This window comes from Dama dama, chromosome 9 (genome assembly GCF_033118175.1).
Source record: "Dama dama isolate Ldn47 chromosome 9, ASM3311817v1, whole genome shotgun sequence".
In the NCBI taxonomy this organism is placed as follows: Eukaryota; Metazoa; Chordata; class Mammalia; order Artiodactyla; family Cervidae; genus Dama; species Dama dama.
The window spans coordinates 63,163,778-63,176,092 of record NC_083689.1 but is presented as its reverse complement, the minus strand read 5'-3'; the positions used below and the strand labels follow the sequence as shown (position 1 = coordinate 63,176,092).

The 12,315-nt window shown below is 42.0% G+C and overlaps 1 protein-coding gene and 1 non-coding gene across 2 annotated transcripts in view; both read right to left on the bottom strand.

Moving 5' to 3' along the window:
- ARHGEF37 (Rho guanine nucleotide exchange factor 37) overlaps nt 1-12,315 on the bottom strand; it is a 57,481-nt gene that overhangs the window by 24,159 nt on the left and 21,007 nt on the right. Inside the window, exon 4 of the mRNA XM_061151701.1 lies at nt 3,644-3,791. Coding sequence (XP_061007684.1) covers nt 3,644-3,791 — 148 coding nt within the window. The remainder of the gene's footprint in view (nt 1-3,643; nt 3,792-12,315) is intronic.
- On the bottom strand, nt 4,479-4,669 carry LOC133063050 (U2 spliceosomal RNA). Its single transcript, XR_009694356.1, has one exon. It is a non-coding gene; the product is annotated as a U2 spliceosomal RNA (small nuclear RNA).

Genomic DNA, 12,315 nt, shown 5'->3' with positions numbered 1-12,315 from the left:
ACTCAGAGTTGGATGAATATGGGGAAACCAGCCCTCTTACATTCTCTTGGTGGAAGTATCAGTTGGTGGGATCTTTTTAGAGAGTAATTTAGCAATTTGTGAAATATACAATTCCCTCAATCCTACTACAGAAATCTACCCACAGAAATATTAACTCAAGTGAGCATGGATAAAGGTAGAAGTTATTCAGGAACTCTGTGACAGTAAAATTTGGGAGACAACTCAAATATCCATCAACAGCGGATGAGCTGACTATGGAAAAGAACCCTATGTAGCCATTAAAAAAGAACATGGTAAAAAAAAAAAGGAACATGGTAAAATAATTCATGGCTATGGTTAAGTGAAAAAACAAGTCCTAGAATGTAGAGTAAGAGTCCCTTAAAAATTCATTAATTCATTCATTCTTACTATTTATCCATCCGTCCATCCATCCAGCATCTAGACTTTCCCATGGAAAGTCTATTTCTTACCTGTCTGTAAATAGACAGAATCAAATTTGGATCGAACATGTTAACTACTAGGGGGAGGCATGGGAAACAGGAAACCAAGGGGGAATGGACTTATACTTTTACTTTATATAATCTGTGTATTGTTTGAAATTTCCCTTCTTCAATAAGTATGTTACTTTCATACTTAAACAAAAAATGCCAATAAAGGAAAACAGATTATGTGTCTCTTCCCAACACTCTGCCTAAGCTGTTGTGGAACTGCAGGTGCTTTGTGTTGGACTGATCCACCTCTCCTCCCCACGGAAAGCCATGCCATTAGACTGGTCTCCCTAAGGCAAAGCTCCCTGTGGCTGCAAGGACAAGCCTCTGATTCCACTGGCCGCCAGGTGGGAAGCGCTGCCTTAAGAGCTAGATAAACTAAACACCTCACCAACTCACCCACCCAAATAAAAAGTGGGAGGTAGCATATATTTTGGAATCACAAAGATCTAATGAGATGGTGCCATTTATCCTATCTGGATATCCAGCTGGTGTGATCCTAGTCAGCCAGGCTCAGAAAGAGCCCCATGGTCTTCAGCACAGAAAGCCGGGATGACTGTTTCAGGAGGGAGGTGATTAATTGTTCTAGAGCAGCATACATAGTAGGAGCCCCTTAAAATTCATTCACCCACCATCCATCCATCCACCCACCATCCAATGTCTATACTTTCCCATAGGAAGTCTATTTCCTGTCTGCCTGTAAATACACAGAGTAAAATTGGGATGACTGAAAGGATGTCATTCCTGCTGCAACATTAGACCAGAGGATTCCACTGAGGGCAGTCTTAAAACCTGCAGGCTCTGGGGTGCTATAGGCATTTAGCGGACAGGGTCCCAGGGAAGCAGAATATCCTGCAAGGACAGTCTTGCATTATGGAGAATTGTTCTACGCTTCATATGCCCCTCTCAACATTCAGAGACTGAATGAATGCCTTGAAACAGGCTGCAATTTCAAGAACTGAGATATTTTTGTGACACCTGGACTCCATCCAGTCACATATCTTCACACTGGGAATTACTATGATACTAACTTTTGTAAATACGACACAGGCCATCTGTAAGAACATCATTCCTCATTTTCTCTGCCTCCCAGTATGTAATATTATCCCTACTTCAATTATGTTATTTCCTTCTTTCTCTTATCATACACAAGGAAGTCAAGTTTGTATCATTCCAGGGTACACATATTCTCTGCTCTTTTGGTTTTCTGTACTTTGTGTACAGAATGGCTTCTGACTCTTTTTTGCTTATAAACATGTGATTGCTAGTGTAGTGGTGCCCAAGCATTTGCATACTGAAATACATATTACATTATTAGAAATTATTTTCCTTTTATTTCTCCTTTAATTATAGCTAAGCTATTATGTTTATTTTTTTTCAATTATGTATATGGGCAGGAGAATTTTTTTCAGAATGTAACTCAGGATAATAAATTTGTTATAAAAAGGGAGCAGAGAACCACAGTGTGGTCTCAGGGAAGCATAATCCCTTCCTAACCAAGATAACTACCAGAGCTGGGAATTACTGAGTATTACCTGTATGCAATGAGACTACATCCCCAAGAGCTGTTGCTTTTACTCCCACTCTACATGTAGGGAAACTAGGTTCTGAGACACTAAATGGCTCCTGCCAAGGTGAATGAAGAGCAGAGAGCTCGATTCATTGCCAGGCTGCCTGGCACCAAAGCCCATAAGAAACGTCTGGCCTAGTTGGGAAACACCAGAGTGTAGAAGATGTGACAAAGAGCAGTCTCTGTGCCAACTAGGGCCCCCCACACAGTGCTTCTAACATGTCTGAACTAGATGCCAATATTTAACACTGGGGAGACTTACATCAAAGCTTCTGGTTTCTCTTGAAAGATCAGAGGATCTGGCCACAGTGGAATCATATTTCTACACAGCAACTGAGGTAGATGGTTTACCAAAAAAACGGCTGCAATTACTTTACTCTCTATATCTATACCCTTTGAATATGACTTTGAAGCTTCTCCCACCAAGAAGTGCGGACTATTTTCCCACCTCCTGAGTCTGGGACAGCATGCTAATTCTAAGCCAAGATCTCAAAAGGCAGAGCTGAGTCAGCTCCTATGTCCCATGTTCATAGGAAAGTCCAGCCAACATCAGAAAAGCTGACCTATGGTTGATCACAGACATGTGAGGGAGTCCAGCCAGGACTAGAAAAATCATTTACTGAGTCCAGCTAAATTGCTAACATGCATAAATGTGACCTTGAGAAATATTTGCTTTAAATTTTGGAGATGATTTATATTTTAAACTACTATATTTGGGGTGATATGCTATAGCAAAAGCTACTTGATACAACAGTGATCAGCTGAGGCTGGGCTGCAGCTGCACTCTATACAGGGACTGCTGGCTCTGATTTGCCAGAGTCTCCATCACTCCCTTTTGTCTCACAGCTGGCATCCTGCTCCCTTCATTTCTGTTACTTGCCTCACTCCTGTAGAAATGTATTTAGTGACCCTTACAAAAGCCTAAGTTTGTAAGATCCATGAAGGGATCAAAGGAATCCAAGAAGAAAATGAAAGTAGGCTTTTTTGAAGGCTGGGAGGGGCTAGGACATGGCTACTTCAAAAGAAGGCTTCAGGGGGCACAAGGGTTAAGGATAAGATGTGCTGCAGCACATGGTTCCCACCTTCTCACTGCCCTCCCTATGCTGGGCACGAGTGCTGTTAACCAAATGTTTCTGCTTTTCTACCTCTGAACACATGGCTGGAAGGCATGCCCTGGCCTCCTGGTACTGGATGAAGTCAGGTGATTAGTTCTGGACTCTGAAAATTATGAGAAGCAATGGATATTACTTCTGGCCTGGAACATTTAGTAACCAGTGTGAGACCCTCCAGACTTCTTTGTTCTTTGCCAAGTCACCGGCCATGTTCCAGACAGTGGCTGGGGTGAGCTTGGGTTCCAGAGTGAGCATGACACTGGGAAAAGCCCCAAGTTAACCCACATTGGAGCATAAGGAAGGTGGAAACCTCATTGGTTGAAACTACTAAAAGAGTTGGGGATTGTTTGTCTCTGCAGCATAGCCTAGCCTAGCCTGACTAGGACACTCCTGAAACAGTGTGAGCAGCCCCAAGTGAGGGTGAGACTTTAACAGCCCCTGACCTTGGCATCCGTAGGGATCATTCTACTCACAGCACTGCCTCAATGATGCCCTGGATCTCCCGCTGCAGCTCTGGCTCCTTCTGGTAGGTCTCTACCAGCAGCAAGGCCTGTTCATAGCTGGCACAGTACACCTTATAGACTTGTTCCAACTCCTCTTGGAATTCCAGAAATGCGTTACCTGACAGTGAAAAGGCAACAAGTTCTCAAAAGCATGTCTGCATGTCCTCTTGCTTAGAACAGGGAGGCCGTGAGTGACACAGCTAAGCACTTCAGCTCTGACATAAGACTGTCTGGCTTAACCAGCATTGTAACCTTGGGCAAGTCACCTCATCTTCCTCAGTTCCCATTTTTTCATCTCACTTTCAAAAGGCTGCTGTAGGATTAAGTGACAGAATGATGAAGTGTGTGCTTAATAAACACTATCTATAATTACAGCAATAATATTGAAAATTCTCACATTTGGACAATGCTTTATAGTTTACAAAACACGTTCACATTATATCTTTATAAATACCATGCGTAGCAAGTACAACTCCAAACCCTGTTTACAAAGACACCCTACAGGACAGCATGGATAGTCACAAATGTGGGCTTTGGAGTCAGAGAGAAGTACGGCCAGAACTCCAGCCAACCTTTTCCCAGTAGTACAGTCTAGGGTGAGTATCTGGTCCCTCTGACCCTCCATATTTTCATCTATAGACAGGAATACAAATAGTACTCACCTCCAAGTGTTCACTGGGATGATTAATTTTAAAAATGCATAAAAAGCACCTGACACAAACTTCATTTCCCAAAAACTTACCAACTACTTATGTATTGACTGTGTATAAGGCACTCTTGTAAGTTCTTTTTTTTTTTTTTTTTTTTTTGGTGCACCGTTCCTGGAAGTACTGCAACACCAGGTCGATGTGTGGAGTGGACGGAGCAAGCCCCCATTCCAACTCCTAATTCCAAAAATCCATTTAATATATTGTCCTCGGATAGAGGACGTATCAGATATTAAACTGATAAGAACAGATACTACACTTGATCTTAGCCAAAAGGCCGAGAAGCGATTGTTGTAAGTTCTTTGAATGAAATAATGACCCTGCCTCATGGGGCTGATATTCTTGTGGGGAAGACAGACAATAAATAAATATATTTATTTATATGTTACATATGCAAGGCGATCCAACCAATCCATCCTAAAGGAGATAAGTCCTGAATACTCATTGGAAGGACTGATGTTGAAGCTGAAACTCCAATACTTTGGCCACCTGATGCAAAGAGTGGACTCATTTGAAAAGACCCTGATGCTGGGAAAGATTGAGGGCAGGAGGAGAAGGGGGCAACAGAGGATGAGATTGTTGGATGGCATCACCGACTCAATGGACATGAGCTTGGGTAAACTCCGGGAGTTGGTGATGGACAGGGAGGCCTGGAGTGCTGCGGTTCATGGGGTCGCAAAGAGTCGGACACGACTGAGCGAATGAACTGAACTGATGCCAGGTAGTGGTGAATACCACAGATTTAAACAAAGCCAGATAAAAAGTTAGGTGTCACTGTGGTCAAGAAATCTGCCTGCCAAGGCAGGAGACACAAAAGATGTGGGTTCGATCCCTGGGTTGAGAAGATCCCTTGGAGTAGGAAATGGCAACACACTCCAGTTTATTCTCGCCTGGAAAATTCCATGGGATAGAGGAGACTGGCAGGCTACCGTCCATGGGGTCGCAAAGAGTCAGACATGACTGAGCAACTAAGCACATACACACAGGAGATCTATTTAGGAAAGACCTCCATAAAGATGTGGATGTTTATCACAGTCCAAAAGAATCCATCCCTGGGAAAGTCTGAGGGAAGAGCAGTGCCAGGCTTAGGGAAGGACAAATACAAAAGGCCTTAAGGCAAGTGAATGCTTGACATGCAGGTGACACAAGAAGGCAGGTGTGGCTGGAACACAGTGAGCAAGGGCACAAAGTAGAGAAAATAAACAGGAAACTGAAGCCAGATTATGTAGGGCCTTGAAGTAAGTAAGTATGGTATAGCAAGGTGTTCGGGTTTATTCTAATGGTGGCAGGAAGCAACTGGAGGGTTTTGAGCAGGAGCGACAATGATCTAGTTTTTGTTTTAAAAGGATCACGCCCATGCTCAATTTCAATAGCACTTACACTAAAGTTATAACAATATAAGAAAGACTGGCAGTCCCCTGCACACGAATGACATACCAAGTTGTGACATTCTATATTTAAAAACAAAAAACAGAAATTTATGAGATTAGTTACTTGAGGAGACAGAATGGGATGGAAAGAACGGGGAATGGGATAGGATAGTAGGGATGAGAGGGAACAATGCTTTACTGAATATATCTTCTTATATAGCTCTGATCTTGGAACCATGGTAATATTTTACATACTCCCAAAATAAATATACAGCTAAGACCAACCAGGATGTGGAAGGGGAACCTCAAATAGAAAACAAAAAATAAGGAATGAACCTAATTCTACTACAAATGAATAACATAACCACACTGAAGGGTGTAGGAAAAAATTAACATAATTATTTTTCTCAAAGGTACAGGCTAGTAATTCTAATTAAAATATAACATAACCAAAAAAAAATATTCTAAGTGACTACTAACTTCGAACAAATAAGTAAACACACTGTAGATAATGGCAACCATTTCTACCTGTCACAGAAAGATGCTGCAAATAAGAAAAGAGGAAAGATTAGAATGAACCCTGAGATACTGGACTGGAATTGGAGGTATTAGTAGAATCTCATGGTTTTATGTTTTTTAAATATATAAATATAGATGGGCTTCCCTGGTGGCTCAGTGGTAAAGAATCAAACTGCCATTGCCGGAGATCCAGGTTTGATCCCTGAGTCGGGAAGATCTGCTGGAGAAGGAAATGGCAACACACTCCAGTATTCTTGCCTGGGAAATCCCATGGACAGAGGAGCCTGGCAGGCTGTAGTCTATGGGGTCACAAAAAGTTGGACATGACTTAGCAACTAAACAACAACATAGATGGATAGATACAGAAAGAAATGTAGATATGTGTACATGCATGTGTTAGTATATAAACACGTATTTCCTACATATCAGCTAAGAGGGCCTAGAAGCAATGACCCCTCAGGAGCAATGAGCACACCAAAGTTAGGAACCAGGTCTCCCAGGAGAAAAGCTGACTGCAAGGACGGGGCAGGGAAAACACAAGATGAGCTGAGGACACCTTGTTGCGTCAGAAAGCAAGAAAGTGCTCACAAATTGTTAGAGACACGTTGAAAGGACACAGGCATCAACTTGAAAGAGCTCCCCATGGCCAAAGCTGATAAAATTTGAGCAAGAAAATGAATAACAATAGTACTGGATTCTGATTTATGGAATAAAGCAAATATCCATGAATTTATACTTGTATAAAAGTTGAATAAAGAAACGAATGGGTACAGCACAGGGAATAGAGCCAATATTTTATAATGATAAAAAGTCTATAACTATAACCTTTAAAAATTATGAACCGGTGCCACAACTACTGAAGCCCACACACCTAGAGCCCAAGCTCCGCAACAAGAGAAACCACTGCAGTGAGAAGCCTGAGCATAACTAGAGAGTAGCCACCCATCACCTCAACTGGAGAAGGCCTGCGTAAAGCAATGATGATCAAACACAGCCATAAATAAAATAAATAAATAATAAAAATTGTGAATCACTATGCTGTACAATTAAAACATATAACACTGTAAATCAACTATACCTAAAAATTTGAAAACTAAAAATAACTTTAAAAAATGAATGGAAGGGACATTTCTTGCTTATAGAATAAGAATTAATAAATGTAGGAGGAAAGGGGAGTTGGGGGCAGGAAAAATGGTTAAAGGGGGTCAACTGTTTGGTGACAAATAAAAACTAAATTTTCAGTTGTGGGAACACTGTAGTATATATAAAATCAAACGAAATGTTGTACACATGAAACTATTAATATATATTAAGAATATTATAAATCAATTTTAATGCCATCAATCAAGAAATATATGTAGAAGAAAAATAGAGTCCTAACCACTGGGAATTCCTTCTACTTAATTTTTCTGTAAATCTAAAAGTGCTCTAAAAAAATAAAGTCTACCTACAATGTGCGTAGACCCGGGTTCAATCCCTGGGTCGGGAAGATCCTCTGGAGAAGGAAATGGCAACCCACTCCAGTACTCTTGCCTGGAAAATCCCATGGATGGATGGAGCCTGATAGGTTACAGTCTGTGGGGTCACAAAGAGTCGGACACGACTGAGCGACATCACTTCACTCACAGAGTGTGAAAGATGATTCCTAGAACCAACGATTACTTAAGGTGGTATACAGCTAACTAATGAACCACATATAAGAGTTAAGAAGCTGACAAAAATAAAGTCTATTAGAGCTATACTATGTTGAGACTAAATCAGAAGTAAAACATGGGACGAGGAATAGCTATTAAAAGGCTACTCCAGGACTTCCCTGATGGTCCAGTGGATAAGAATCCGCCTTGCAATTCCGGGGACATTGGTGTGATCCCTAGTCTGAGAAGATCCCACATGTCCTGGGACAACTAAGCCCATGAGCTGCAACAGCTGAAGCCCATGTGCTCTACAAGTGAAACCATGGCAAAGAGAAGCCTGTGCACAACAACTGGAGAGTAGGCCCCACTCTCTACAACTAGAGAAAGCCCACACAGCAACAGAGACCCAGTGCAGCCAATAATAAATAAATAAATGTAAAAAAAAAAAGGTAAGACTATTTGGTTGTCTATCTAAGGGGATAGTGGTGAGGGTGAAGAGAAACGTATTAGTCACAAAAGGGCAAGTAAGTCACAGACCACAGGAAGCCCAGCTAAGCCTAAAGCCAGCTGATGCTGTGTGTTGTACCTGTAAAATGCCAGGCCCCCCTTGAGACAGGGAGTAATGAAGGTGGAGGAAAGCAAACTTCCTAGAGCAGAGAGCAGAGCTGTCCAACAGGCAGGAATGCAGGGACACCAAAGACTTATTTCTTCTCCTCTTGTCCTCCTTAGTCACGGATTGGAAAGTCACAGCAGCTAAGAGTTACTCTCAGTATCGAAAGGCCACTATACCTCTGGCTGGAGAAATGAGAAAGGGAGGCAGGATGTTGTCTGAAGGAGCTGCTCAAATCATGACTCTGCCTGGTCAAGCTGTTTGACCTTAGGAAAGTTACTTAACCTTTCTGAATCTCGGGTTTTTCTTCAATAAAATGGGGATGATAATGTTGTTGTTCAGTCACTAAGTTGTGCCCAACTCTTTGGGACCCCATGGACTGCTTGTAGCACACCAAGATCCTCTGTTGTCCACTAATAATAATAATCAATAAGTAACAAGGTCATGAGAATAAAAAGGGCTATTTCATGTTCAGTTCAGTCGCTCAGTTGTGTCCGACTCTGCGACCCCATGCACTGCAGCACACCAGGCTTCCCTGTCCATCACCAACACCTAGAGCTTACTCAAACTCATGTCCATCAAGTCGGAGATACCATCCAACCATCTCATCCTCTGTTGTCCCCTTTTCCTCCTGCCTTCAATCTTTCCCAGCATCAGGGTCTTTTCAAATGAGTCAGTTCTTTGCATCAGATGGCCAAAGTAGAGTTTCAGCTTCAGCATCAGTCCTTCCAATGAATATTCAGGACTGATTTAGGTACCCATAGTCATGGCTGGCACCAAAATGGGTACTGTTTTCATACAGATGGCATGAAACTGAAGCTCAGAGACATGAATGAGATGTGGGTGACAGAACCTTGCAAGTCAGATTCCAAAGCCCCTGCTCTAAACCACTTGACCTATAAGCCATGAGCCATATATGACTCCTGGGAACATGAAATATGGAGAATCCCAATTAAGATGTGCTGTCAGTGTAAACGACACTGGATTGCAAAGACTTTGTACCAAAAAAAAGAAAAAGTAGAACGTATCATGAATAAGTTTTTTTTTTTCATTTATTTTTATTAGTTGGAGGCTAATTACTTTACAATATTGAAGTGGGTTTTGTCATACATTGACATGAATCAGCCATGGAATTACATGTATTCCCCATCCCGATCCCCCCTCCCACCTCCCTCTCCACCCGATTCCTCTGGGTCTTCCCAGTGCACCAGGCCTGAGCACTTGTCTCATGCATCCAACCTGGGCTGGTGATCTGTTTCACTATAGATAATATACATGTTTTGATGCTGTTCTGTCGAAAAATCCCACCCTCGCCTTCTCCCACCGAGTCCAAAAGTCTGTTCTGTACATCTGTGTCTCTTTTTCTGTTTTGCATATAGGGTTATCATTATGAATAAGTTTTATACTAATTATATGTTGAAATATTACTTTGGATATATTGGGTTAAATGAGATATATCATTAAAATTAATTTCACTGCTTTAGTTTTTTTAATGTAGCTACTCAAAAGTCTTAAATTAAATTCAAGGCTCACACTGCATTTCTTTCAGATAACACTGAACTAGAACATGGTGCCTTCCAGTGACAGGAGCCCGTGGGGGAACTCCACTTGAAGTGCTGTATTTGAAATGATTCGTAAGAACACAGAACCTGACTCATTTGGGAGGTTCATGCCTGATGTCCAAAAATCTTTTAAAATGCTGTGGTATGAAACTGGGATAAGGGCCTCCCTTGCATAGCAGGGCCTGGGGGCTGAGAGAGGAACAGGGAGAGCTGGTAGAAACCAGCTCAGCCTTGATCAAGCACAAAGTTGCACCTAGGAAAAGAAAAGCCCATGTGGATTTTTTGTACCTCTTTTTGGCTAACCATAAGGGGCAGAGGATGAGAAGGCTATTTTCTGTACACTCAGTAAAGGCCAGGGGACATGCTTGCCAAAATGGGGGTGGGGGGGAGCGGGGCCGCGCGGGATATAAGATGCTCAGTTAAATTTGAACTTCAGATAAATAATGAAAGTTTTAATATAAGTATGTCCCAAGTATTCCATGGGATAAACTTAGTATAAGTTTAGTATACTTAGTAAACTTAGTATAATTTTCATTGTTTATGTAAAATTCAAATGTAATTGGGCATCCTGTATTTTATGTGGCAAATCTATCAGGGAAACAGGGAAGCCAGGGAATGGAGATGTCACCAGGCTTGGACAAAGTAGCATTTTAACTTTTTGCAGGTTAAACTGGAAGGCAGAGATGAACAAGTGAGGACCCTTAACAAGGAATTAGTTGAATCTCAAACCCATAGCAACAGAAGAAGCTGCCCTCAGAGTCCCCAAACCCCTGGAGTGTCTTCAACCTGAGGTTGTAACAATTTCTACTCAAGGGACTTCCCTGGTAGTCCAGTGGCTAAGACTCTGCACTCCCAGTGCAGGGGACCTGGGTTTGATCTCTAGTCAGGGAACGAGATCCCACATGCCACAACTAAAATCCAGTACAAATAAAATGTAACAAAAAGATTTCACTCAAATAAGTGGTCATCATTAACAGAAATATAGATAAAATGATAAAAGGTAAAAATATCTACCTAGGTACTGTTAAAAAATCTTGTTCCTTAATTTTGTATTCCTCTATCATTTAAAGGAAATAGTCGGGCTTTCCTGGTGGTTCAGTGATAAAGAATTCACCTGTGAATGTAGGAGACATGGATTCAATCTCTGGTCTGGGAAGATCCCATATGCCATGGAGCAACTAAGCCTGTGCATCACAACTTCTGAGCCTGCACCCATCTACCTTTCTCAGCCCATCCACCTTTGTCCTCTGACTCCACCTGAAAACCCCTAACCATAGACGTTTTATGAAGCAGCCCCAGAACAGGAGACGGAAAGGGACTGCAGAAGTTTGAAATTTACACCTACCCTTCCTCCTCCTTTATGTCTGGTCATCCTAACTATTTCAGAATCAGGAGTCCACCTCCATCTCTCACCTAGGTGAAGGAAAAAGCACCAGCTGATCTCATTACTTCCACTCTTGCCACTCTTTCACAATCCACCGTACACAACTACCAAAAGGATCTTTGAAAACGAAATCTGACCAAATCACTCCCCTGCTCAAAATTGTCCAATGATGCCTCATCACACTTAGGAGAAAATCCACACTCCTAGAAGGCCTTGCAGGATCTGGTCCTTCTCTGCCTCTTCTATCCTATCTCCTATACTCTCCCCTCGCTCACTGCCCTGGAGCCTCACCAGCCTTGTCCATCAAATATCCCAGGCTCATCTCTGCCTAAGAATAGGGCCTCTAAATACCTATTTTCTCTACTCTTTGTCCAGATCATCTCATATCTGGCTCCTCCCTAATAGGTCTCAGTTCAAATGTCCTCTCCTCAGGAGGCCTTCTCTTTTCTCAAAAGTTACCATATTTGTTATTCTTTAAATTACAAATTACTACTTAAAATTCTCCTGTTTATCTGTGTATCTTCTGTCTCTCTCACTCACTAACCCAAAAGAACAGAAGATCAGACCCTCTGGTTGACTGGATCCTTCTGTAACCTCAGCACACAGCACAGTTAATGGCACAGTGCAGGTGATCACTAAGTACCTATTGAGTGAACGACTGTGAAAAAAACCCTGGGATAGAGTCTCAGCCACACCACTAACCAATTATGTGTCTATCAGTATGTCCTCTCTGTCTTTAGGCCTCAGTCTCTTCGTCTGTAGTGATAGGGTTGGGCTGGATATCATTTGAGGGTCCTGCCAGCTCTGACATACTGTATTTCAGGGACTCCCAAAACAGCCTCTCATTGAGCTGCAT